At 43.4% G+C, this 27,003-nt stretch overlaps 1 protein-coding gene and 1 long non-coding RNA gene across 7 annotated transcripts in view; one reads left to right on the forward strand and one right to left on the reverse strand.

Moving 5' to 3' along the window:
- The window catches only part of cacnb1 (calcium channel, voltage-dependent, beta 1 subunit), a 40,781-nt gene that overhangs the window by 10,386 nt on the left and 3,392 nt on the right, over window positions 1–27,003 (forward strand). For all 4 annotated transcript variants that reach the window (XM_061845431.1, XM_061845434.1, XM_061845432.1 and 1 more), the window contains 11 exons: window positions 7,890–8,009; window positions 8,306–8,428; window positions 8,497–8,633; window positions 9,047–9,114; window positions 10,628–10,656; window positions 17,050–17,130; window positions 17,632–17,690; window positions 17,813–17,922; window positions 21,529–21,680; window positions 23,547–23,642; window positions 23,955–24,140. In XM_061845431.1, the coding sequence (XP_061701415.1) occupies window positions 7,890–8,009; window positions 8,306–8,428; window positions 8,497–8,633; window positions 9,047–9,114; window positions 10,628–10,656; window positions 17,050–17,130; window positions 17,632–17,690; window positions 17,813–17,922; window positions 21,529–21,680; window positions 23,547–23,642; window positions 23,955–24,140 (1,161 nt within the window). The remainder of the gene's footprint in view (window positions 1–7,889; window positions 8,010–8,305; window positions 8,429–8,496; window positions 8,634–9,046; window positions 9,115–10,627; window positions 10,657–17,049; window positions 17,131–17,631; window positions 17,691–17,812; window positions 17,923–21,528; window positions 21,681–23,546; window positions 23,643–23,954; window positions 24,141–27,003) is intronic.
- LOC133514112 (uncharacterized) lies at window positions 515–26,991 on the reverse strand. 3 transcript variants are annotated; one of them, XR_009798716.1, is made up of 7 exons: window positions 26,252–26,991; window positions 24,364–24,537; window positions 24,155–24,267; window positions 21,509–21,655; window positions 17,594–17,667; window positions 6,505–6,584; window positions 515–3,191 (listed from the first exon to the last, which is right to left on the reverse strand). It is a non-coding gene; the product is annotated as an uncharacterized LOC133514112 (long non-coding RNA). The 3 variants fall into 3 exon arrangements; XR_009798715.1 differs by lacking the exon at window positions 26,252–26,991 and having other exon boundaries at window positions 24,364–24,934; XR_009798717.1 differs by lacking the exons at window positions 17,594–17,667; window positions 26,252–26,991 and having other exon boundaries at window positions 515–6,584; window positions 24,364–24,934.

Here is a 27,003-nt window from a genome sequence, read left to right on the forward strand (position 1 = left end):
CTCTTCAGACTCTTGTAGACTTTTTGGTGGCCTTTTGCTGGTCTGGCCTCGCCAGCAACCCTATTTTGCCCTGCGATATAACTTGTGGGGGAGGGGGGGGGGGAATTAACAATTTGCCACATTGCGTCCTGATAGCTCCATATCTCTGGGTTAGTGGCTCGCTTTGTAATTCCATTTTGGGTCGGTCACAGCTGCTGGGAAGGCTCTGTGTTTTTAATTTAGACTTCCAGTCCCACCCCTTGCATCTAGTCCTATGCGCACTGACCAGTCAGCCTTCCGGCACAGGACTGCGGTCATTTCATGGGAACACATTCCACATTGTTAATGCATAAAACCAACCGGTATGGATCTTGATGGTGATAGTTCGGGGGTAAATTTCTGGATTTTATGTACAGTGACAAAAGAAACTAAACCAATTCAAATATTCATTGAATTTTATTTACATTTTTTTACTGTTATAACAAGTAATTGTTCTTTCCTAGACATTTTCAATTCCAACATTGTAATTGATAAATGCCTTTCCATGCTAAGTCGTTTGCTCACGGTCCAAGTCAAGGTTTTGGAACAGTTATTTTCACCTGTAATCTTCTGACTTTGTATCAGTCATCTTTCTTGAAATGATTATGTTATCACAGCTTTAAAACATGACTCAAGGTCCCCCCCCAAGTTACGGTTTTACTATTCATAGTTTCTAGATTCTTGTTGCCTTAGTGATCATCCCTTTTTATATTGCTTGTACTTTTCAGCCTGGCTTTTTGTCTCTGTAAGAGTTAGTCTGAGATACTGCAGTTGTATCTAAATTTCTGCTTTTACAGAGGTAATGCTCAGTTTTTTATAACACTGTCAGAGATATATTCATTTAATAATATTTTTACCATTGCGCTTACAGTTTGGTGTACGCACCATTCTTTTATACAGCTCTTGTAAATATTTTGGGGTAAAGTTGTACATACTGAAGTGGCCACGGAAATTATGTTTTCGTATTTTTAGCATTTTGATGATAAAAACCACAGGAAACAAACTCGAATGCACGACTCACATATCCAGTGAAGTCCACACACACAGATTTTGTTGCCATGGCGCCGGTGTGACAGCGCTAAAGATGGCCGCTTTCAGCCTCTCTCCCTGTGCCTCAAAGTTGATCATTTTTTTGTACATCAGTTACCTTCTGCCCCCACCATGTGGCATCCAGACACCCCAATGTTGTCCTTCCACCCACTTCTACCCATTCTGAGACATATACTACGTTGGATTTTTTGTTTTTTTGGTTCAGTATTTTATCCTTTTGAACTATCTGCCAGCAATTTACCCAGTGTGAGTGTTAGCGCCGAGATGCTAAGGTGATTAGCCGTATGGAGAGGAAGTCTTCTGTTGACACTATACGTCACTTGCTTTAACGGTTGCATCAACTTCTATTGGACGATCCTCTCCAGACAACAAAATTAAAGGAGAACAAAATCAATTCTCACTTGATTTGATAAGAGTTTTGGACCTGAAACCTCCAGACTTGGACTAAGTGACTGCTTCAGACATTGATCGCATGCATTTAGATACAGTATGGCGTAAATCACTGCTAACTTATACTTGGATTGGAGAATCTCTTTCAACACAGTCTCTAAAAAGCCTCGAGACTTTGATTAAAGACTTTTGACCAGGACCGCAAGCCTTCGGAATTGCTTCAGACCAGGACTGACTGACTTGAGATATGAAAACTTGGACCAAATATGTACCGTCTGTAGAGTTTGTTCAGATCCTAAGTGGTCCATTCACTAGGGGTTATATCCCGAGTGGGGAGACTGTCTGGTACGTTAAACTCTGTAAAGTATTATGTACAAGGAGGAAGCAAAGATTTAGAGAGGTAGGGATCTATAGAAGGAGATTTGGGAGATTCCTTGGCACGGCCTCCTGTAGTTCTTCAATCCAACTTTCTAAACTGCCTTCCAGGTTGCTGTTCTGCCCGTTCCTTTCACTTGTTCCAGAGCACACGGCCGTAGGGAGTGTGAACTCAATTTTCTTCATTGACGATGCTTCTTGACCCTCATTAGCCAAAGCTCTTTGTCCATTTGTTACGTGTCCTCTTTGCTTAGCCCGCCTAGCTCTCTGCCCCCACTGAGTTATTCAGTATCAACGCTGAGGTGCGAATGCATGACAACGCATGCGGACCCCTCTGACAGACCACCTCCCAGTTTCAACCTTCTCCTTGAGTTTCAAAGACATGGAACCATTTTTAGCGTGATTGATTATTTCAAACATATTCAAATTCATCCACCGTCAACCTCGAGTTTCCCCTCTCCTCCTCCACATGGATGTGGCTGAGGCGGTTACTATGACACCGCAGGGGTCTTAAGCAGCCAATGGGGAGGGACCTGAGCCGTCACGTGACTCGCAGCTATTTTGAACAGGGATCTGTATGTGAAGTGAAGCAAGCGGCTATATTAGAGACACAACCCCGGTGACATGAGGAAGTGAAGGCGAAAGGGGGAGAGAGGAAGAAGATTTAAAAAGGCTTGAACGTCTGATTGGTTGAGTCCATGGAGACTTTTGCTTTGTTTTGTCCTTCAGGTATCGGCCTCCTCTCTCTGGGTACTGTGGCTTCCTGCCACATTCCAAAAACATGCATGTTAGGTTTATTAAAGGGAGTCCGTTGTCTCCATGTGCCTTGCCATTGGCTAATGGCAAATCCAGGGTGTACCTGCCCAAAGTCAGCTTGGATCAGCGGCAGTTGACTTTAATGATGAGAAGCGCTGTAGAAAATAAATGGATCGCCATCCACCTCATTCCCTTATTTTTTTTTTTTTTTAACAAGATGTGTGACTCAAATATTTGTCATTCATTTCAGGCGTCATCCCCGTGCCTTTTATTTTGGTACAGTTCGACCCCTCCTCCCCCTTCCAAGGCCAGCCATTAGAATCTCTTTTGAACTTCCCTTGCCGCGGGGATGCTCCCAGAGGATGAGTCAGAACTGGTCAGTGGGGGCGACTGGTGCCGTCCTCATTACATTCGGCGAGATGCAGCAGGAAATGGGGATGGCGCGCCTGCGTGTATGCGAGGAGGAACACCGGGAGTTAGCGACGGCGCTGTCGTCCCGGCAACAGGGAGTGTCTCCACGCGAGTCTGCTGAGCGGCACAATGCGACAGGTGGCTGAGCCAGAATCAACACTGTGGTGTTTGTCGTTTAGTAGGGAATTGCACTAAAAGAGATGAGGACCGTAATGAAAGGTAGCAGAGGACATATAACAAAAACAGACACACATTTAGTTTTTGCCTCCTTCTGCGTCCCTGAAGCATCCAGTAACCAAATCCTCAACTCTTCCAGTAGAATAAAATCTAACCCAATTTAACTCAATTTTCCTCGTTGAAATGAAATGAAGTGCAACTAATCCGTTCCAGGGGGGCGGGGTTACATGTTTTTAATGAAGAAAAATGGTACCGTGGTGTAAAATATCAATATAAATACATTATATAATATAAAAGGACCATTTAAACAAACTAGTTTTATAGTGTTAATAAGATGAAAATCTTTCAAACAATCACACATGCACAAAAAAAGACAATTGGTGTATCGATGTATGCCATTCAACAGCTTCACCTACTGAGTGATGCTAGAAGCTCTGACTCCAGGTGCAGTGCAGTGCAAAAAAATACATATTCTGAATTTTGTGCAGCTGGGCAGTGCCGGCGGAACCAGGGCGGGTCCGTTAACGTGTGCCCAGCACTGTGACAGTGTCGTGGTGGGAAATCAGCCTTAATACACACCTGCTCAGACCATGTACAGACGCTCCTCAACTTCCGTTTTAGTTACGTTCCGAACGGCCGAACGTAATGTGAAAATGAACTAAATGAAGTCGTTACTGTACGTTCCAGTAATGTGTGACCGTTCATGCACTAATATGCGATCTTGCTGCTTATGAATGCTATTGACGGTGGACGGAGGTATTTGGAAGAAACGTGCAACGTTCACATGTTTTTCCACCAGCAAAAATTTTCCTGATAATTTAAGCCACCTTCGTTTCAAATCAGATGTCTTGCAGTTCCTTTTGATTACCACTATCACTTGTAGACTTTCGCTTTTGACCAACCTTATTTGCTTCGGGCGACAAATACGCAAAGCAATCTATATGTAAACACAGAGATCACAGACACGTCTTAACACAAGGGTAACGCGCGATGGACTGGGAAGAGGCAAGGCAAATTCAGTCTGTCGTTTGCGCAATGTAAACAATGGACGCGCTGTCAAACGTAAGATCGTTTGAACGTCTCGTACTATGGAGACCGCACTCACAATTTTTTTTTTTTTTTACAAAATTATTTTAGTCAGTTCAAACGTAAAATCGGAAAAAACGTAAAACGAATGAACGTAAGCAGAGGAGTGTCTGTATATATATCCAGAGCACTTGTCTCAAGTGATTTTGGTGAATTTGCTCAGGGCAACGGCAGACCGAGACACAAGCTCCGTAGTAATTCCCGGTGGCGGTCAAGATGTATTCCGTTCATAAATATGTGAAGAGCAGATATAAAATCCTCTGAATCATTGCGGGTGGGTTGGGATAGATACAGTACATGAAGTCTGTGGACAGAAAAGTCACCAGTACCGGTAATTACTACCAGCTCAAACTGTATTTCATAACGATGGCTGCTCTCATTGTCTGTTGGCTCACCAGCCATTAGCAGTGACAATGCACAGATTGCTGCGGTTATGCATCGTCGTCTTCCACACAGAAACGTCTCCATGTGAAATCGTGGAGACTGAGACATGTATAGAGGAGCCAATTTGATTGGACATGATTGAACTCGGCTGTGTTCATGCCCATAAAGTGCCTTTTTTTTGCATATCGTGGCCTGGGCCGCTATGAAATTACAAAGACCCGGTCCAACCCGTGTCCGTGCAGATTTACTCGGTCTGCTACGCCGGATTTATGCACTTTAACTCTAAACTGCTAGATTGTCCAGTTTACTGTATACGTTCTCGTGACCAATACGAGAGTCATGTCTTATTTGTTGTGATTTCTACCAAACACAATCACAAATGGGCATGATTGACTGTTCAGGACAAGAGAAATCCAAATATTGTGCTACCTTGATTTACGAGTGCCCCAACTTGTGAGTTGTTTTTATTTTAAATTACAAGTTTGTTTTGTCTCACAAGCCAAAACTCGAGCTTTAGATGGGCCGCCACTCAAGTGAAGTGAAAAGATTTGTGCCACAGCCACGACTTTCAGCAATTTGTTCATTGAATGAGATAAAAAGTCAATGTCACAAAGGCAAAATGAAAATATTCTCGAGGAGCATGGAGGAGACGCCAACACTCAACTAACAGTGCAGCTGACCAGACCAACTCCAAGCACCTGTTGTCACTTACTCGGACACGCCCCCTTAATCAACACAGGAATGTACGTACCCCAATTCCTCTGAAGTTGCCACGTTGTGTAAAATGTCCATAAGACATGAAAGAAATTATTTGCAAATCCTTTTCAATTGAATTAACTATAAATCCAAAATATTTAACGTTCAAACTGATGAAAGTTGCTGTATCAACAAATGGGTGTTAAAACTATACAAAGCGAAAGCCATAGAGTATATCAACAACACCCACAAAGGCCACCAAGTTCCTTTGTGATGTGGAAAAATTACCATGGCATGGAATCTGTGAAGGCACCATTACATCTGAAGGGTACATAGAGGTTGTGGAGCAACAGATGCTGCCATCCAAGCAACATTTTTTTCAGGGACATCGTCGCATATTTCAGCAAGATAATGCCAACCCACATTTTGCACGTGTTACAACAACGTGGCTTCGTAGTAAAAGAGTGCGAGTACTTGGCTGGCCTGCCAGGAGTTCAGACTTGTCCACCATTTAAAATGATTAACACATTATGAAAAAAAGAAAGGTGTTGTAACACAGAGATAAACATGCCACTGTCTCAACTTTTTTGGAACCCTCAAATTCAAAATGAGTTATTTACAACAACAAAAAATTACAGCTCATCAGTTTAAATATTAAATACCTTGTCTTTGTTGTGTATTCAACAGAATACAGATTTGTAAAGAATTTTCATATTAGTGTAATCTATTTTTATGTATTCATTTATTACCTTTCACACAACATCCCAACTTGATCGCCAATTTGAATTGGACTTTGTACAGCATTATTATTTACATTCTCGATGAAGTGTTATTAATTTTGTGTATGTATATTTATTATAGATTGCTATCTGTCTATTAAAACCTTGTCCTAAAAGATTATGGGTCTTTAGGCATTAGTGGCACTTCAATCCATTTCAAGGGGGAAAGTGAATATGATGGACGTAAATGGCGTTACGATCTTGGAACTTGTAAGTCCAGGTACTACTATATAGAACTCGAAACACTGACATCATCATACATCATCGTGGTCATTGGATCGAAGATGGCGTTAAAAAGTCTGCCACATCCAGTTGATTCGCCGTCATGGAATTTGCTCATCGTAATTACATACGTTCTATGTCATCTTTTGCGCTCTCTCACCTCTATTTTAGAAGCCCACACCTCATGACTCACTTGTTCTGCTTGGCGCACTCAGCTGTCTGCGCTCTTGTCAGCACCACCTACAAAAAAAAAGACGAAGAAAAACAACGAGAGTTGTTATATAAATTGGACTCTTAACCACTCCATAGTGGAAGTTCATGCCGTTTAACTGCACAAGTGGGTGGGCGTGTGGGTCAGTTACCCAGCATAAAAAATGGCCACTCATCGGACACTTCTGTAGGTACCCCTGCACAATCCAATTCTTAAAATATGTCAAATATTCTACATTGAAAGAGGTAACACTTTTTTTTTATTTAAACTGTCAGAGAGGTATCATTTTAACAACACGTTTATTACTGTGGCTGTGATTTGATAATTAAAGGATACTTTACAGCACATATGTTAAACTCAAGGCCCGGGGGCCAGATCTGGCCCACCACATGACTTTCTGTGGCCCGCGGTGGCAAATCAACTTCCATGATTTTGGTGACAATCTGTTCTAAATTTCCTAAGTCACATATCCTGAATGATTACACTTAGATGTTATTTGCATTTTTGTGTAACCACACATGTACAACGTTTGAAAAACAAATTAGCATTGTTTTCGGATTCCAAAACATTTTCAGAAATTTTGTGAGTATAAGTTTGAGGCAATTTTTATGGTCATCACAGCCTTCTGAAGAAAACTGGAACTACAATGAGGCCTGCGCCCAAAACAAGTTTGACACCTCTGCTTTACAGTATAGTCATTGTTAACCAAAGTTAGCATTTTTCCTGTTCAATGTGGATAAGGTAGATTTCCTATTGGTAGCTGACTAAGTGCTGCAGCCTACAAGCTGCAATTGCTGTAAAAAAAATATTTCGTATCGATCCCTTCTTATGACAGACACCCCTCCCTCTACTGCTCCATTATATTGAGGTTCCACTGTAAAAAAAAAATGTAATAAATAAATAACGGGAAATGAATATAATTGCAATTCATATTTCTGGGAGTATTTTTAATGTTTTGGTTACCTTCCCTATGAGCATTATTCCCTTTGTAATTCTGTCTTGATGCAGCGCTTCCGTTGCATTACTGTGCAGGTGTACCTAATGAGTTGTCCAGTCCTTGGGCCGTCACGGCGTTTGCGTGCGTAGTGGTGATGTCTCCCTGATACAAGATGTTGGATTTTTTTTTTCTGCATGGCTTACTCTACCTTTTGTTTGTGCGGGCAAAGCACCTCACATTACAGCGAGTCATCTTTCAGCTCTTATTGTGAGTGACGACGTGGGCCACGTCGCGATCGCGGCACGGTCGCACGAGTAGGCGAGGAGACTGGAAAAAGATGGCCGTGCGGCAGAAAAGCACACGGGACATCCCTCACACTCTTTTGCTCGCGCGTCAGGGCTCGGCAGACTCCTACACGAGCAGGCCGTCGGACTCTGACGTGTCCCTGGAGGAGGATCCCGAGGCCCTGAGGAAGGAGGCGGACCGGCAGGCCCTCGCCACGCTCGAGAAAGCAAAGGTCAGTGGTCCGGTTGACTTTTTACTCTTTGCTATGTCAAAATAGGCTTGTTAGTTTTTTTCAACTTTGGTGACCTTATAATGCGCAAAAAAATTAGGGACAGCAGCGACTTGAATATTTTCTCATGTTTCGGCACTATTTTGTACATTTTGTCAAGTTCAACTGTATACATAAAATAAATTTTTACCTATTACATTTCTACTAAAGTACAACTTAGAGTATGCACTGTACTTTTTTTCTTGCCACCTCTGCCGCTCTGTTCGTACCGTTGTTAAACGCTTCTTATTTTGGCCCAGACTAAACCTGTGGCCTTTGCGGTGCGGACAAATGTGGGCTACAACCCGGGCCCCAGCGACGACGTTCCTGTGCAGGGCATGGCCATCTCCTTCGAAGCCAAAGACTTCCTACACATTAAAGAGGTATGTTTGCGCCCACCTGCGGTGGACGATCGTCTGGTCATTTCTGGCCGTACCTTTCACGCCCGCAGAAATACAACAACGACTGGTGGATCGGGCGTCTGGTGAAGGAGGGCTGCGAGGTGGGCTTCATCCCCAGCCCGGTCAAGCTGGAGAACACCCGGCTTCTACAGGAACAGAGGATGAGGCAGAACCGACTCAGCTCCAGGTTGGCATTATTGATTGATCCCGGACCCGCCTGTGTGGAGTTTGCATGTTCTCCCCGTGCCTGCGTGGGTTTTCTCCGGTTGGCCACTCCGGTTTCCTCCCACACCCCAAAAACATGCAACATTAATTGGACACTAAATTGCCCCTAGGTGTGATTTTGGGTGCGGCTGTTTGTCTCGATGTGCCCTGCGATTGGCTGGGAACCAGTTCAGGGTGTAACCTGGCTCCTGCCTCTTGACAGCTGGGCTAGGCTCCAGCACTTCCGCGACCCTCGTCAGGATAAGCAGCTAAAAAAATGGATGGATGGATAAACGATTCATCAGTTATGGGGCGAACGATGAACCCCCACATAGCGGCAGAGCACTGTAAATAAAGATTTGACATGCTAACACACGTCCTTGTGTCCTTTCGTAGCAAATCCGGGGGAAGCTCCAGCCTGGATGTTGCCACGGGAACGCGCAGGCCAACCCCGCCCGGTACAGGTGAGGTCAAAAAAGGCGTCTGCACATTTGCACATGAAGAGCGTAACTGGCCAATCACAGCATCAATCAGCAGACCCCCAGGTCAGGAGTCTGAGGGGGGTCCTGCTGGAAACAGAACGTCCCAACCCCGTGTAAAATCACGCGGTTCTGACGCGAAGAACCCCCACCCCCACCCCGTCCAATCCTCGATTAATTCCTTCTTCTCTCCTTTCTAGTCACGCAGCCTTTGTTGCTTTAATTAAATCTCTCCTCTGCCATTTTGTTGCCACATCAACGGCTGTCATTTAATACTTCAAATGCTGCGACAGGCATTCACACTCGTGCCCACGATATTCAACTATTGGTGGAATATATATTATTTCGCATTCATGCCCAGTGCTGACATCTTTTGGCATGAGCACAAAATATTCCCCCGAGATTTCTAATCTTTATACAGACGCACTGTTTTAAGCGCGCATAATAGAAGCACAACGGGTTGAGACTCGATGAAAGAACAGAATGTGAGTCTATTAAAAGATGACAGTAAGATGCATTTGTGTTATTTTTCATGCAAAAGGCATATTAAGCGATGTATGTCATTGACATCTTTATAAAACATGTGCAAATCATGAAATTCATTTGGGATAAAGACTTCATCCTGATTTTTTTTTCTTAGAAACAATCATCACCAGTCATATTAATTGATTTGCAAAATTAAATTCAGCGGTGAGTCTCACGATATTCAACAGCGCCACGCGAACAAATGCGTGGAAGTTATTTTTCACCCGCTGTGGTGAATTCTTGCCGTCCTCAATTCCTTTCCTTCTTCAAGGACCTCTCGGCATTCATGCAGCTTTGCTTTTCCTCGCGACAATATGACATTTTCTTCTTCACACTCCCGTCAACGTCATTCCCACATTTTCCTTCGGTGCTTCCGTTCTGATGCATTTCACATCCTGTCTCCTATATTCCCCCCCCCCCCCCGTCCTTATCTCTGTCACTGTCTCCGCTCTTCCGCTTCTCTCCCTCTGCACCGCCGCCCCCGCCCCCCCATGCCGATCAGCGCACGTGGACATGCCCACGGTGACCTATGACGTTGACCCCCTGGACCTGGATGCCGAGGAGTTCCCTGAGTCGCAGGGGGACCCTCGCTCCCCCAAGGGCATGTCCGGCAGCGTGACCTCGCCTCAGGCCAACACGCACCGGCTGCCCTTCTTTAAGAAGGTAACGCTAGCGAGTGATGGGACCGGAGTTTGTGTTTCGGGTGGGGTGGTCCTGGATGCTTCTCGCCTTCACCAATACTCCCCCCACCTTCTTCCTCCAACCTGCCTGCATTTGCTCCCCTCTACGCCCGTAACTCTTCCAAGATGTCTTCACTAACACCTCATAGCTGCCTGAAACTCTTAATAGGAAGGCGCTGTACACCCAGCGGTGGTCCGCACCCTGCCCTCAACGCTAAGCTGCCGATGACTAACGATGCTTTTGTGTGTGTTTTTGTGTGTCCTCTGGCATGTTCTGTGGAATGCTTCCGTAGGCGGTCCGGCTAAACAGAAACAGAAGTCGGTGAGTGCGCTTTTCCCTTTCATAACCGGACTAACATCCTCATCCTTACCATCGGGATCAAAAATAAAATAAAATAAAATAAAATAAATAGTGTTGCCGCTATTAAGAGTTAAATGTATGTTTGGGGGTGGCACAGTTGATCAGCTGGTAAAGCGTTGGCCTCACAGTTCTGAGGACCCGGTTTCGATCCCGGCCTTGCCTGTGTGGAGTCTGCATATTCTCCCCGTGCCTGCGTGGATTTTCTCCGGGCACTCCGGTTTACTCGCGCATCCCAAAAAACATGCAACATTAATTGGACACTCTAAATTGCCCCGAGGTGTGATTGCGAGTGCGACTGTTTGTCTCTATGTGCCCTGCGATTGGCTGGCAACCAGTTCAGGGTGTACCCCGCTTCCTGTCCGTTGACAGCTAGGATAGGCTCCAGCACTCCCCGTGACCCTTGTGAGGATAAGCAGCAAAGAAAATGGATAGATGTATGTTTGGGATCATTCGCTCATTCCCTTCCTAATCACTATACGGTGAACTGCAGTTTATCATGGAGGGCCCGGTTGTAGACCACTTGTTCTAACAAGTGAAATGGAAAAAAAAAAGACAAATTAAGCTTTGAGGAGTCACTGATAGTGTAGTAGTACACACGCCTGGCTTTGGTGCAGGCAGCGTGGGATCGATTCCCGCTCAGTGATGGTGTCGATATATCTGCCCTGTGACTGACTGGCGACCAGTTCAGGGTGTAGTCCGCCTTTCGCCCGAAGCTAGCTGGGATAGGCTACAGCTTTCCTGCAACCCTTGTGAGGATAAGCGGCTTAAATAATGACATTAAATGACAATTAAGCTTTGCACACACACGCGTATACACACACACACACACACCTCCTTTCCTACTCACTTTGATACGATGACGATGATAAAGTGACAAAGATATGATAATGATGATTTGTGATGTCAACCATCCAGAGCAAAGGTGAAGTGTGGTAAGGAAGTGAAGAAACCGGTCCAAGAAGTTTGGAACAGCTGGCAGAAGGTGTCGGGTGCGTTATGTGACAGGAGAGTCTCTGCTAGGATGAAGGGCAAAGTTTATAAAACAGTGGTGAGGCTGACCATGATGTACGCATTAGAGACGGTGGCACTGAAAAAATAACAGGAAGCAGAACTTGAGGTAGCAGAAATGAAGATGTTGAGGTTCTCGCTCGGAGTGAGCAGGTTGGATAGGATTAGAAATGAGCTCATTAGAGGGACAGCCAAAGTTGGATGTCTTGGAGACAAGGTTAGAGAGAGGAGACTTCGATGGTTTGGACATGTCCAGCGGCGAGAGAATGAGTATATTGGCAGAAGGGTGCTGAGGATGGAGCTGCCAGGCAAAAGAGCGAGAGGAAGACCAAAGAAAAGGTTGATGGGCATTGTGAGGGAGGACAGATGATGCACGAGATCGGCTTAGATGGAAAAACATGACACGCTGTCGTAACCCCTAACGGGACAAGCCGAAAGGAAAAGAAGAAGATACGTGATGTCAACCATAGAGAAAAAAAAAGCGGCTTTATTAATTTAGCAGCTGATACTGGTAATGTGTTGTTTAAACCGTAAAACTGTGTTTTAGCTGTGAAGGGATGGTAAAACATTTGAACAGTTTGTTTTCAAAACGAGACATAGGCATTTTTTTCAGATTTACGAAACTCGCGCCAGAATTATCCATGGAGCTGGATAATTTTGGCGCGAGTTTCGTAAATCTGAAAAAAATGCCTATGTCTCGTTTTGAAAACAAACTCTTCATTTACTGACAAAATGAAGGTGCAGACGGGGGCCGAGCCCGCTCGCCGCTCCCCGTAAGCCACTAGCAGTCTAGATGACTTTGACAGGTCACACTTTTCTTTGTAAATGTTATTGAAAAAGGAATAAGCCCTATCCTGAAGACGGTGCAAACAGTCACCTCACCATTATTTCCAATCCATTCCTTTCAAAATTGGCTCATTTTAGGAGGCCATCCAGTGGCAGCCTGTGTCATTTGCTCGAATGGCCGACTCTTAACATTCTCGGCGACGAGCAATTGCTTGCCTCGTCAACATAACGTGAGCTCCCGCGGCGCAAATGGGAATAACGATTGCTTGCACTATCGCGGCAACGACCAGAGTGGAGGCACGATGTCCATTGAGTTAGATTCATTGTGACAATTTATCCACTTGTTGACTGTTGCAACGATACCTCGGAAAAGGTTGCTCACCGGCCAGCTAGTTTGAAAATGGCAAAGTTCAAATCAACAACTACCTTATGTCTTTTTTTTTTTTTTTTTCAAACTGAATTCTCTCTCATCACTTTAAAATATAGAATCCTACGAAGTAATCAAAAAATTTAATAAATGCACCTTTTCTTCTGTAACGGATTGCCATTACATTTTTTTTGTATCCTGATTCGATCTGATTATGTTACATGTAATCTATTACTCCCCCAGGCCTGACTGTGGAGTTACTCACAAGCCTATATTCACTTTAATGGGGACCTTCTCTGATTATTCTTCTTTTTCCACTCTTAATCACGCAGCATTTTCGATACATCAGTAGAGAGTAAATCCCAATCCCAAAACAGCCAAATATTCATTCTAATGCATCACCTGGCAAGCCTCATGACACCTCGCCGCCATTGCGACGCCACAGGTGCACGTCCATTGAAGCAACGCGACGCTTTGGAGACCCCGTGGTCGGACTTGTTTGAACATAATAACCAGACGGAAATATCACCGCATTAACATTTAAAAGTGGCCGCAACATTAGGGGAATTTTAATGAGATCCAATCCGAGAGCTTCCAGTATTCAATTAAAAAATATCCTCATTACCGTGCTTGTAGAGCTTTTTCTAATATTTCAACACATTCTTGTAATTGAATAAACTGACTTAGATAACAACAGCTCTTCTTATAATGTAGTCCCACCATAATCCTGCAGCTATTGTTAAATTATCACAAAGTGTACAATATTATCTGAGTAAAGTTAGATTTTTTTTCCCTCTCTCTGACATGTACAAAACTACACATACTGTAGTCATAATTTGGCAAAATGGAGGCATGTTGCTGAGATATCGCCCAGAGGCAGATACAGTATTCTGGAAGCTCAACATTTAATATCAAAACAGATCACTTGAAGTCGAAATGCATGTAAACGCACCAACGGAGCAGACCACGTTACTGTACACCGAGCATGACCGTGTAGTCTACTGTACACCGTGCTAACACTATTAATACACTGCTGTTAACGTACACCACACCAGCACTGGCCCTGTGCAGACAAGAGCCATTAGGAGCCTTTTAAAATATGTATTTATAGCCTGTGTGGATGCAAATGAGGCCGAAGGAGATTTATGTACTGTAATGTAATATAATATAATGTAAATCCATTTTAATACAGAGAGGAGGTGTAAGGGGAATACAGATTTCCTGCAGTGTTTTGGTGGGCTTGGGGGGTGTGTGGGGTGACAAGATTTGAGGGAAAACGCTTCTACGGGTGACTCATTTTTGTCATGAGTCACAATGTAAGAATAAGCTTAAAGAGTGTGTGGGCATTGCGTATAAATGTTGAAGGTTTAACGCATTTTGAAAATGTTTTTTTGCATTGCTTCACAGCATAAACCTTGAGCGCCAGGCGGTGCAACAGTCGTGCCAGAGGCGCATCACGCCGGTTGGGGAATTTCGTAGACAAACGGAGCACAGTGAAACTGAGGGTGGGCGGGCGTAGGGAGTAGTTATAGCCAACTCGTTTCGCTGCCAATCAAAGCAGCCCCTCTCAGTCCCTTTAAATGTGCAACTAGCAGTCTCGATGGGAGAAATTTCTCTGGCAGGAGGATACCTGATCCCAGAAATCCTGCACGAGTGAAGAATTGTCATGGCTGGCCAGTATAGCATCACATAGTGTGAGCAAGTATTCAGAATGAGCTGGCGATATCCACTAACATCTTAAGTATGTCTGGCATGCTCAGTATCTGTCTGCCTGTGCCCCGATCAAATTCACCAAAATCACATTAGACCAGCAACCTCCCTTTTATTTACAACTTAGAAGTAGTCCAAGGCGGCGTGAGTTTAGAGTGACTTTCTGCCACCTAATTGTCAGTCCACCAGGCACATATCCAAGGACACACCCGCACACCCAGCTTGGTGCATTCCAGTCTGCCAAATTGGCAATTACAGTGGAACCTCGATAAAACGGACCCTGATAAAACAAATATCTGATAAACGGACCGTTGGAACCAAACAATGTGTCCAAGTACAGTCACTTAAACTGCCGATGATAATGTTCCAGAATTGCCCGCTGTTATTTATTGGCGCAATATAAGCAAAATCTGGGAGACGTCCTTCCAGGTCATAGATATTCAATATGACTAGATCCAACTAACAGACCAGCCTCCATGGTGGCCATGTTGAATCTGACAGCATTTCTACATGCCTCATTTCGTCAAGCCGCTCATCTATGGCAGCGGTCGGGAACCTTTTTGACTGAGAGAGCCATAAATGCCAATGTAATTTCAAAAGAGCCATGCAATATTTAAAAAACTAAATACAGGTGTATTTGCCCATTTATGTCGAACCAACACTTTTAGAGTACAATACAGTCTCTGAATTATTTTTAATTACATTGTTACGCTGTTGCTCCACAAGGATGACAAAAGTACTTCTTCATTAATGCGACGTCTAGTGCTGCACGGTTTTGCTGATGGCTTTGGAGTTTGTTTCATACATCGTCAGATTAATCTTCACGCAGGCGTTGAGATTTCCATCCGTTAATCGTGAACGTAATTCAATTTGATTTTCTATCATGCCGGTGGGATGGTGAACAGTTCTTGCCAACAAAGGCGTGTCTTTTATTCGTTTGATCATCTTGTCTTGATGCGAACTTGGCAAAATGTTGATTGGCAACGTCGAATACGAACGCTTTGGCATACTCCCCATCTGTGGATTTAAACACACAGCAGAACCCTCCATCTCCACAATGGCTGTCGATTCTTGTTGAAAACTTCGGTGGTACTCGTATTCTTTTCTTTGAGCGACCTTTGTCAAAAGCGTTTCCATAAATAGTTGATCCGATAACATCAGCATTAGGCCCTTCTGCACAACTGGACTTCGACTACCACGCAAAAACTACGCCAACCCACTAGGCCAAGCTCTATCTACGTCATTTGCGTTGCCTCCCACACCTCACTACGGCAACGCCACTAGGACAAACCTTCTCTGCACGACAAAAATCACATGGACAGCGTGTCGTTATGAGGGCTCGGCGAGCCATATGCAACCACCAAAAGAGCCAGGTATGGCTCGCGAGCCATAAGTTCCCGACCCCTGATCTATGGCAACGGAGTTGGAACTAAGAAGCACTTAATCTTCACGGCTCATGAAAGCGACTCACCTATAACAAGAACTTCAACAATGTATACATAAATAACACCAACCCTAAGTTTGTATTAATTTTTCAAACATTTTAGAGCTTTTTTTAAATTTATTGATACTGTAATGGATGTTTTAGGGCATAAAGAAAAGTACAAAACAACTTTATACTGTACAGTAATGTGGGTGCATATGGCCACAAGCAAAAAGTGCTTCAATGTACCAGACAGTCCGCTGTCACGGAACCACCCTCCCGCCCCCATTAGTCAGTTTCATCGATTTTCCACTGTATATGCAGCAAGCCTTCCACTTGTACGAAAACCATGATCCACCGGCAATTTTGCCCCACCACAGATACGCCGTCTAGGAAATACAACCCAGTGGGCAAACATGCTTGTATGCACCAATACTTTTTAAAATAGTTTTGGAACCCATTCAATACCAGAACGATATCTTTCTTTACTGTTTTGAGCTGTGATTTCATGGTTCAAGGTTCGATTGTACTGAGATTTCGTCGATAGAAAGGGAAACAGCAAAATGCATGAACACCAAGAGTACATGCATGCAGGAACTGCTGTCAGCCACATCTCACACTTCCACACGCAGCCACACTCACAGGCATCACACCCGAATCCCCCCCCCCCCAACAGGCCCTACAATATGTACAGTATCATCCTTACATTTTATAGTCTGAAGCACTGATTATCTCCCAGTATGATGCAGTGCAGTCTTAACACTGCAATTAAAAAATATATATTTTAGGGAATTTCGATTCTGCTCTTATATTGGATTGCCTTACTTTTTATGATGTGGCCAGCGAGTGCAAAAACCAGCTCCCATGGCACTCCGGGCATAATTTTGCAGACTTTAATTGAGTGAGACAGCAGACAGAGGAATAGAAGTTCCTGTAATGTTTGTGATAGTGGCTGGCGTAGATATTAAATCCTGATAAAAGTGCACCATTTATTGATGAGACTGCTCTCAGACGGGAAGGATGTAGCCACAATTCATTTTATGTGTGTCCCTTCTCACAGATGGAGCATGTGCCTCCCTACGACGTGGTTCCTTCCATGAGGCCAATCATCCTGGTCGGACCGTCGCTCAAAGGTTACGAGGTGAGCGTCTTAAGTAAGACATTTCATAAGACCTAATACTGTACTAGAAATTCAACCCAGAAGACAAAAATGCTCAGTTTTGATTGACACTGAAATGCTTCCCACATGGGCAGAAGTTACCATAGCTGCAAAATAATCGGGACAAAGTCCACTATTCACTTCCTGCAGGTGGAATGACCACAAGTCTCAATACTGTACGTGTCCACATTTGCATCAGTGTAGCACCTTATATCCCACTACTTTCGCCCATGATGACCATGTCTCCCAATATTTATGTCTATATGTTTGCATTATGTAATTGCCAAGCATCTTAATACACCTGACGACCACGTGTTCAAAAACCTCTGCCCACGCTCATATTAGTGTAGTGAGGCTTTAGTTGTCCCAACACCTTTGTCTGGATATTTGGATAGGCGTCCAAATACTTTTTATAAGAACTATGTTGGACGTACAGTACCAGTACCTCTCAGACGGCGCCAATATTTGTCATCCCCTCTGCAGGTGACAGACATGATGCAGAAGGCTCTCTTTGATTTCCTGAAACACAAGTTCGAGGGAAGGTAAGTGGTACCTCGCCACCGTTCATATATACAGTATGTGATACACATACTGTAGGTAGATATATATATATATATATTTTTTTTTTTTTTTTTTTTTAATCGATACTGCTTCCCTGTTGCAGGATATCCATTACCCGGGTGACAGCGGACATCTCGCTGGCCAAGCGCTCGGTTCTCAATAACCCCAGCAAGCATACCATCATTGAGCGCTCCAGCACCCGCTCTAGCCTCGGTAAGCCCCCTTCCCCCCCCGCACACATATTTGTCCATGATAATAATATGGCTGTTCCGCGCCGCCACGGTGAGGGTGGGCGACCGGAGCTGCGCTTGCAAGGTAGTCGATACGTGTTGTGGCGGAATCCTCGAACCAAGGAGTATTATCTGGTCTTTTCGGCAAGTGAAACTCTGGAGCCAGCTGGAGAACAACCATAATGCGATTTTTAGTGGTCACTGCGGCATAAACCCAGGCATGGGAAGTAGTTTGACGAGGCCATGGAGAATAATTTCCGGACAGCTTAAAGGAAATTCTGGTCCGCCAACTAATGGATAAGAATGGGGGGGGGGGGGGGGTGCGCCATAGACACTTTGTCTAGTGGAGATTCAGGATACCGGGTTGGTTCCTCTATTCCACTGACATTCATTCCCAAGAGGAATCAGATTCTAGAGACTTTCCGGTGCGCTCTCTAATCTCTGGGGGTGAGGTTGTGGAGGTGTTAAAAAATTCTATGGTTCAGGGCCTTAGGGGTTCATGAGTTTGCTAGGAGTTCCTCAAGGCTCATGTTGTGGTACAGTCTTGTTTGACACACATTGGCAATATCGTATGGACATCGGGGACAAATCCTCTGGATTAGCAGATTGGGGTGATGGTGCCCCTTCGGCCGGGATATTGCACAACAGGAGAACCCACACTCCTTAACCTCCCATTTAAGATCTATTCTGAGTTTCCGGAGAAGAAAGACTGTTACAAAATCAAACCTCAGATTCAGGAGGAGCTATATGCATTTTGTTATGGTCGTGGACCAGTAGACCAGATCTATAACCTCAGCAGGTTCCTGGACAGCGCGAGAGTTCACTCAAGTGGACAGACAATTTTTTCATAACCTCCGTGGACAGAATTTCTCAGCGTAGTATTTTAGTTGAACGATTTTTAGGTTTTTTTTCTCTCCAGAGTTTCTGGTTGTATTGAACTAATCAGGCCCATTAAGTTTATTTAATGGTTAAGCAAATATTTAAAGTATGAAAATGTAATTCATACTCAGAGTGATAAATCAGAACATTATAAACTTGTTCGTCATTAATTTTTTTTTCCAACTTCTGACCTCTTTTCATCCTGTCTCTCTGCCCTTTTTCACCCATATTTTCTCTTCCTCCTCCTTTGATTCACCTTCCTCATCATCCTCCGCCCTCTCCTCCACCCTCTCCTGAATCAGATGTACTGGGTATGTATGCATCCTGCTTCTGCCCACCCTCTACCCCTCTTCCCCCTGATTCTCACCCATCTTCCAAGCTTTATTTGCCCGTCTGCTTGCCTTGTCTGCCGCTCCTCATACTTCGCAGTGTGACAGTCTGTAACGACCAATAAAGAATACTACACCCCCCCCCACAGCCCCCCGAAAAAAGTGTTATGAAACCTAAAAGCGTATCCGTGGGAGGGAAGAAGGGCCGTGAGCTGTTCTCTTCGAGCGTGAGCCAAACCGGAGAGGCAAACTGATACTCGCATGCCACTCTCCACTTTGTGTGAGGGTGGAAGAGCTTCAGATGGTCCTCGTGGAGCTGCTGTCAAAAGTCCAGGAATAGTAGCGGGCAAGCTTCTCACTTCAATTTGCAACCAATGACTGTTTGCATCCGCGCGTTTGGAGGGGGATGCGTGTTCGGAGGTTAATGGAAGCTTTGCCTCCGCTTCCTGCCTCAGTCGCTCCATCGCTGAGAGGGGCACCGCGCTTGATGACAACGTTAGCTGCATTTCCAACAAGTACAACAGTACCATTCAGCTCGGCTCAGTTTGGAACACCCGTTAAATCAGAGGCCTGACATGCTTACGTTCATACCAATGGACAATTTAGACACTGAAGGAAAAAAAAGCAGGCACAAAACACAGTTGACACTCATGAACCTAACTTGGTTTAGTAAATATTAGACAATATCATCAGGTTTCAATCATTATTGTGACTAACAACCTCTAAAATACAATTGAAAAATAAGACATTTTTCAAGTAAAAAAAAAAAAAAGTGGTTGCATAAGTGTGCACACCCCTTTATGTCTCCCTCGTCAATGTTTAAAGGGGAAATCCATTGGTTTTCATTAACAATGTATCCAATAAGTCATGTAATATGTACTCTACTGCTACTCTACTCTGTCCGGGGCTCACGGCCTCCGCCGCCGGAGCTCGCTCGTCAGACTCTGCGTCATTCCCGTCCGAAGAACCATCTGAATATTCAACATTAAATACAGCCACATGTTCAAATCTGTATGGAAGTATTCCTCCGTCTTCCCGATCAACCGATATTGCTATTTCTTTATCAGATGAGAATAAATCCGAAAAATCAGCGCTGCGCATAAATGGTGTCCCATGTAATTGAGCTTTTGTTGCAGCACGGTACATGTCACATCCACGCACGTAGGTCAAGTGACTTGCGAAAACGGCAGCGCCCCTGAAAATTCATAATTGTCGGTAAAAATCTTCTCAAAACATTATTAAACGACAGAGGATTTAACATCACATTGTCAAAATAGAGTACATATTACATGACCTAATGGATTTCCCCTTTAAACATCGACGAGGGCGACATAAAGGGGTGTGCACAGTTATGCAACCACTTTTTTTTCTTTTTTACTTGAAAAGTGTCATATTTCTCAATTGCATTTTAGAGGTTGTGGGTCACATTAATGATTGAAACCTGTTGCTATTGTCAAAATAGAGTACATATTACATGACCTATTGGATACATTGTTAATGCAAACCAGTGGATTTGCCCTTTAAAAATGTGTTATGCTTGGATGAAACCAGGGTTGAATGTTAAGGCCGTTTTTCCCAAATTTTTAGCGCAAACACAACAACGTTCATCAGCAAAATGTCCCTAGCACGAACTGCAGAATCTCAAGAAAAGCCTACCGGAACACCAGCAGGTTATTCGGGGTTCATCGGAGACTTGTTGGACTGGGGCAGGTGTTTGCTGACTCTCATTTGACGTGACTTTGAATGTGATGACAGTCACATCCCGGTTAGAAGACGGCGTGCACAACGGCACACTTCTCCAACCACCTCAGTTATTTTTAGTTCCCCTCTTCGAAAATATTTTTTGGGGGGGATTGAGTTGTACAGCATATTGTTACAAGCCCACATTCGTGGTTGGAAAATGCTTTCAAATTATTCAGCTTAAGTCTATTTTTCTTTCATTAAAAAGATGGATTTGAAAAGGGGTGTGAAAAACTTTTTTTTTTAATCCACTGTACTGTAATTGCTGCAGTGCCCGTCAGCCCTAACAACACTAATGTTCAACTTTTTTTTTCCTTTGGCTTCTGTGTCATGTTAATGAGAATGCGTGCCCATATCATGGCATCTCATTCTTTAAGTGCCTCCTTCTCTCATATTTTTACGCTTTTTTTGAAGAACGAGAACATAAGGACTTCCTTAATGTTTTGGAGGCGACAGAATGAGAATGCTGTGCACTGTTCCATTTAGCTACGCGTAAATGGAACCGAACGTGTGATCTGAGCCAGCTCACACTGGGTTTTTCTTGCATGATCTTGTACTAACCTAGCAGTTAGACCCAAAAAAACCCAAGTCCTTGTCACGTATAGCTTTTCATTGACTCACCGGTTCTCCTCTCCACGTAGCTGAAGTTCAGAGCGAGATCGAGCGCATCTTTGAGCTGGCCCGCACGCTGCAGCTGGTGGCCTTGGACGCCGACACCATCAACCACCCGTCTCAGCTGGCCAAGACCTCACTGGCTCCCATCATCGTCTACATCAAGATAGCATCGCCGAAGGTCAGTGGTGGGAAGTACTTTATTAGTGTATTGAAGTTGATTTTTGAGGTATTTACTTGAGTATACAGACTTAGTTAAGGACTTGAATCAGTCATTTTACTTAAATCAATACAGCGATTGGCTGGCAACTAGTTCAGGGTGTACCCCGCCTCCTGCCTGTTGACAGCTGGGATAGGCTCCAGCACTCCCACGACCCTCGTGAGGTTAAGCAGCAAAGAAAATGGATGGATTGCAGTATATTTTCACACCAGTTTCTGTCCTTGTACAAAAGTGCAGAGTGTGAGTACTTTTTCCCACCTCTGCCCATTGCACAGTACATGCCGAAATATTAATAGCTGGCTTGTAAAATGAAAGTGATTTAATTGTTTTTTAAAAAGTAGGGGATTGGCATTGGTTCCCTGCATCCTCCTCTGCATGGCGGGTTTTCAGGGCATCTCACTGGGCCTGGTTTATCATCCTGGATGCCTCATTTTGAGAAAATGTCTTGTCCACCGGGCTGCTCTCGGGTGGACTCCTGGGAAATCCCCCTGAGACCCCACCACTTATTCGCTGTGTGGGGGGCCACTCACTAGTTGTGACAAATAACATACATGTAATTTTTTCTTGGGTATCCCCTCACTCACACTCTCTTCCTATAGACCGGGGGTCAGGAACCTATGGCTCGCGAGCCATAATTGGATCTTTTGGTGGTTGCATACGGCTCGAGGACCCTCATAACGACATGTGATTTCTGTCGTGCAGGGAAGGGTTGTCCTAGTGGGATTACCGTAGTTAGGTGCGGGAGGCTACGCAAATGACGCAGAGACAGTTTAGCCTAGTGGGGTTGCTGTAGTTTTTGCGTTGGTAGTCTATGCGCAGAGCTGCAAGAAGGGTCTAACGCCGATCGTGTAGGAACAAGTAATTATGGAAATGCTTTTGACAAAGAAAAAAACGTGGTGTACTGAAGTTTTCAACAAGAATGGGCAACCTTTGGGGGGGGGGACTTCTGCTGCGTGTTTAAATTCACAGATGGGGAGTATTCGAAAGCATTCGTACTCAACGTTGCCGATAAACATTTTGACAACTTCGCATCAAGACAAGATAAACGAATAAAAGACGTGCCTTTGTCAGCAAGACGTGTTCACCATCGTACCGGCATGATGGCAAATGAAATTTAATTACGTTCACGGTGATCGGATGGAACTCTCAACGCCTGCGTGAAGCTTAATCTGACGACGTATGAACTCCAAAGCTATCAGCAAAACCGTGCAACACTAGCTGTCGCATTAATAGTAAGAAGTGCTTCTGTCATCATTTGTGAGCAACAGCGTAAAAATATCATTTAAAAGAATTCAGAGACTTATTGTACTCTAAAAATGTTGGTCTGACATAAATGCGCAAATACACTTGTACTTAGTTTTTGAAATACTGCACGGCTCTTTTAAAATTACATTTTTAAATATTTGGCCTGTATGTCTCTCTCAGTTGAAAAGGTTCCTGACTCCTGCTATAGACGTTTATAATTTACATACCCTCTCCCACCACACTTCATTTGTATCAAATGGCCTGCAGCCCGGACTGGTGATTGGGAAACACTGGACTAGAATGTGAAGGATGTAGAAAATAGAAAAATACAGGATGGGAACAGGACAAGAACAGTACAAGTCAAGGGGAGTGAAACCGGCAGTGTAATTGGGAGTGATGTGACAGTGGCTGCTAACCCTAAAAAAATTGTAGAAACTGAGTGAAACGGATGGGACAGTGTATAAAGAAGGGTGGGGGAGGTTTATAAATTGGATTTTTGAAAGTATTTTATGTTTTAAAATGTGTAGGGATTTAAATGTTCACTAATGTCACAATTAATTTTGTATTGTAAATGGAATCCAGGTTCTGCAGAGGCTCATCAAGTCCAGGGGGAAATCCCAAGCCAAACACCTCAACGTGCAAATGGTGGCAGCTGACAAGTTGGCTCAATGCCCCCCTGTAAGTCTTCACCTCTGACGGGTTTCCGAAAAATCATTTGTCCAGCAGGAGTGTTGCTTATTTACATAGCTAATTATCTTTTCTATAGCTAAAATCTTAGCTAGAAGATGTAACACCAACTCATAAACATGAATCTTTTTTTCAAACAGTTCCACCAATTTTGTTGGTTTAACGCAAATGTATTTAAGGTGACATCTTGCGGAAAAATTGACTTTTTAATTGCTTTTAGAAAAATAGTTGCCAACCCGTCAAGTGTCAAACTAAACAACCAAGTAATTTTTGTTACAATGTTGGTATCCTCTGTACACGCAGGAGTTGTTTGACATAATCCTGGACGAAAACCAGCTGGAAGACGCCTGCGAGCACCTGGCCGACTACTTGGAGGCCTACTGGAAGGCCACGCACCCGCCCAGCAGCAACCCACCCAACCCGCTGCTCAACCGCACCATGGCCACGGCCGCATTGGCCGCCTCGCCGGAGCCCGTCTCCAACCTGCAGGTACAGGTGCTCACCTCGTTGCGCAGGAACATGGATCTGTGGCCGGACGTGGACGGCCACGCCACCGAGAGCAAAGAGGACGAGCACGCCCTCTGAACTCAGTCCAGCAGTCAAACTCTATTGGGGCCTGAACGTGGGAGGAGGAACTTGTGTTTAAAACAAAAACAAACAAACCAAAAAACAACACATCGACACGTGACCTGCTATATTAAGACCATCTCACCTGAAGTGGAAACCTGAAGGAACCTAGAAGGCTCCAACTTCCTCCTCTTTGTCTTAGCAATTAAGAGCCTAGGGCCAGATCCCCTGCCCTCTTTTAGTCAGCTCGGTGGCCTCCTTCCTCCGCCAGCCGCTCTCCACTTTGCCGTCCTCCCCCGTTGTTACCATGGCACCACCCCTGAAAAAAAAAAAAGCAAGTCATGGCTGCCTCCTCCTCAGTCGGAGAAAAGACGTCCAGTTTGATCCAAGCTGCTGCTAATTCATCTTTTAACCCCCCCCCAAAAAAACACACACTAATGCAAAAATGCATTTTGATAACACATTTAACGCATCCCGAATTGATTTATCGGTTGTCCCTTGATCTACTGTATATCTTGCGCTGGCCAAACAACTTTTGTGCCATTTGTAGATTAGGGTAAATCGACAACAAAAGAAAAGTTCAAATCTATGAAAATGGTGTATAAAATAGATTAAAGATAATTATGTGGTTATCGTCAATATGAGTATAATACTAATCACTTGTCCACATTTTAATTGTATTTGTGATTAATTCAATTATTGAAGGAAAGATATGCAGTATATAAAATGTATGGATAATTGATTCCATTCTTATTTTGAACATTTTGAAAAAAAAAATGTAAAAAACTATTTGGTAAGTGTAAAATGTTATTTTTGTATTTTATGCAAATGTTTATATTTTTAAACATATAAAATAAGCAATTTTCATTTTTAAATGTGATCATATGGAGTTGATACTCCATTGACCAAGTAGTTAATACAACGAAAAATATTTCACAAATTTTTTCAATATATCAAAGCAAATGATCAAATCAACCAAATCAGATTAAATAAAATCATTAAAATAGAAAAAAATGTAACGTTTTTTTTAAATGTAAAAATGTATTAAGTTCAATTATTTTAACACATTCTATGAACACGTTCTTTTTCACCTGTATTTGTTTTAATACAAACATTATCCTTGAGCACAAAAAGTTTGCCCATGCCCACTTTACAATCACAAAAGGCTAAAAAGAAATCCCAATATCCCCACAAAATTGCCACCAAAATTTAAAATAAAATGCTGGCCAATACAGTTTGTTAAATAAATACGTTTAAAAACAGTAAATAAAAGTGTGGGGGTCGGGGCTATCGAGTCATGCCAGTTGCTTAGAGCTGCTTGAATCAGATGATGTCACCTTTGTGTCGATGAACTGCTCCGAGTGTGTTTCAGTTTGCTTTGACCACTTTTGTGCTATATCTTACTTGGATGTTTTGAGCATGTTTACACCAGCACTTTAACCTGAAAATATGCTCAATAGCATAATTTTGCATCATAGCCTTCGATAGACTAGTGTGAGTGGAACCTCCAAAGTCAAAACGCAATCCTTCGACTATTCAAATAGTTTAATTGGCAGACCAAAACACACTTGCAAATGGGAAAACCGTATATCCCTAATTGTCTAAATAAAACACAATAAATAAAAGGGAACAAGAAGGCATTGCAATCATCTAGTTACATAAGATTACATTTAATTTAATGTAGGGCTGTCAATATTTATTTTTTGCTTTTGACTTCCGAGGAAAAATTTGTAATACGAGCACTTTATCATAAAGTTTATGGTACCATTGAACTCAATTCAACTTAGTGAGACAATTAGCAGCAGTTTGCCAGTGAACCTTTCAAACACAGCCTTGAAGCTGTTCATTGCCACTCAAGAATCACACAAAGTATAAAAAAAAAAAATGTTATAAAAACAGCTAGCTAGCTTAATGCTGAGGTATAAGCAAAAACGCCATATCATGCTAATGGTTAGCATCAATGGTTGCGGTTTTAGAGCCCTTCAAGCAATGGCTGTTTGGACACGAACAACAGCTTGTACAACAATACTGACAGGCATGTAGTCTTTTCTACGTCATTTGTCTTTGGCATCGCCGAAAAACGACTAACATTACAACATCTAACTAGGAGTAGAAGTGCTATTCTTCTTCGCTAGTGTTTGCATGACAGTATTGTATTGTACTGCCTCCTGGTGGCCAAGGCATGTTGAATTATTTACATTCTTTTGAATTCTGTTATTACAAGACATGCCATCAGAGTAATATTTTTCCATACTAAAATATTTTGGGGTTTTCTTTGCGAGACTGGAATGGATTATTGACAGTTCCATTCATTTCAATATGTAAAAGTTTTTTTTTTATACGAGGGTTTTGAATTACATGCGTAGTCATGGAATAACTTCAACTCTTATGTCAAGGTACCGGTGTGTTTTGCACAGCAAAATTCATCTGAAATATATTATGGAAAATATTTAGTCTTGTGAAATTATGCCGAAAGAAGGGATTTGGTGGAAATAAATTATTTTAAAACTGGCTGAAGTTTTGAAAAAAGAAAGAGCTAATTTGCTCGAGTGGGCCACATAAAATGATATGGCAGGCCAAATTTGGCCCGTAGGCCTTGAGTTTGCTGCATGTGTGCAGAGTTGTATGATTGTACCATTTTTGGGGCATTCAACTTTTGAGGTTCCACAGTAAAAATGTTTATTGCTTGTTCGAACAGAGCTCCCCTTAACAAACTAACCCACTAACTACTGACGCCATTTTTGTCTGCATGGTTGCTCTGCGTGTGGCTTGCCCCTGATTGGTC

This window comes from Syngnathoides biaculeatus, chromosome 16, assembly GCF_019802595.1.
Source record: "Syngnathoides biaculeatus isolate LvHL_M chromosome 16, ASM1980259v1, whole genome shotgun sequence".
NCBI classification, from domain to species: Eukaryota; Metazoa; Chordata; class Actinopteri; order Syngnathiformes; family Syngnathidae; genus Syngnathoides; species Syngnathoides biaculeatus.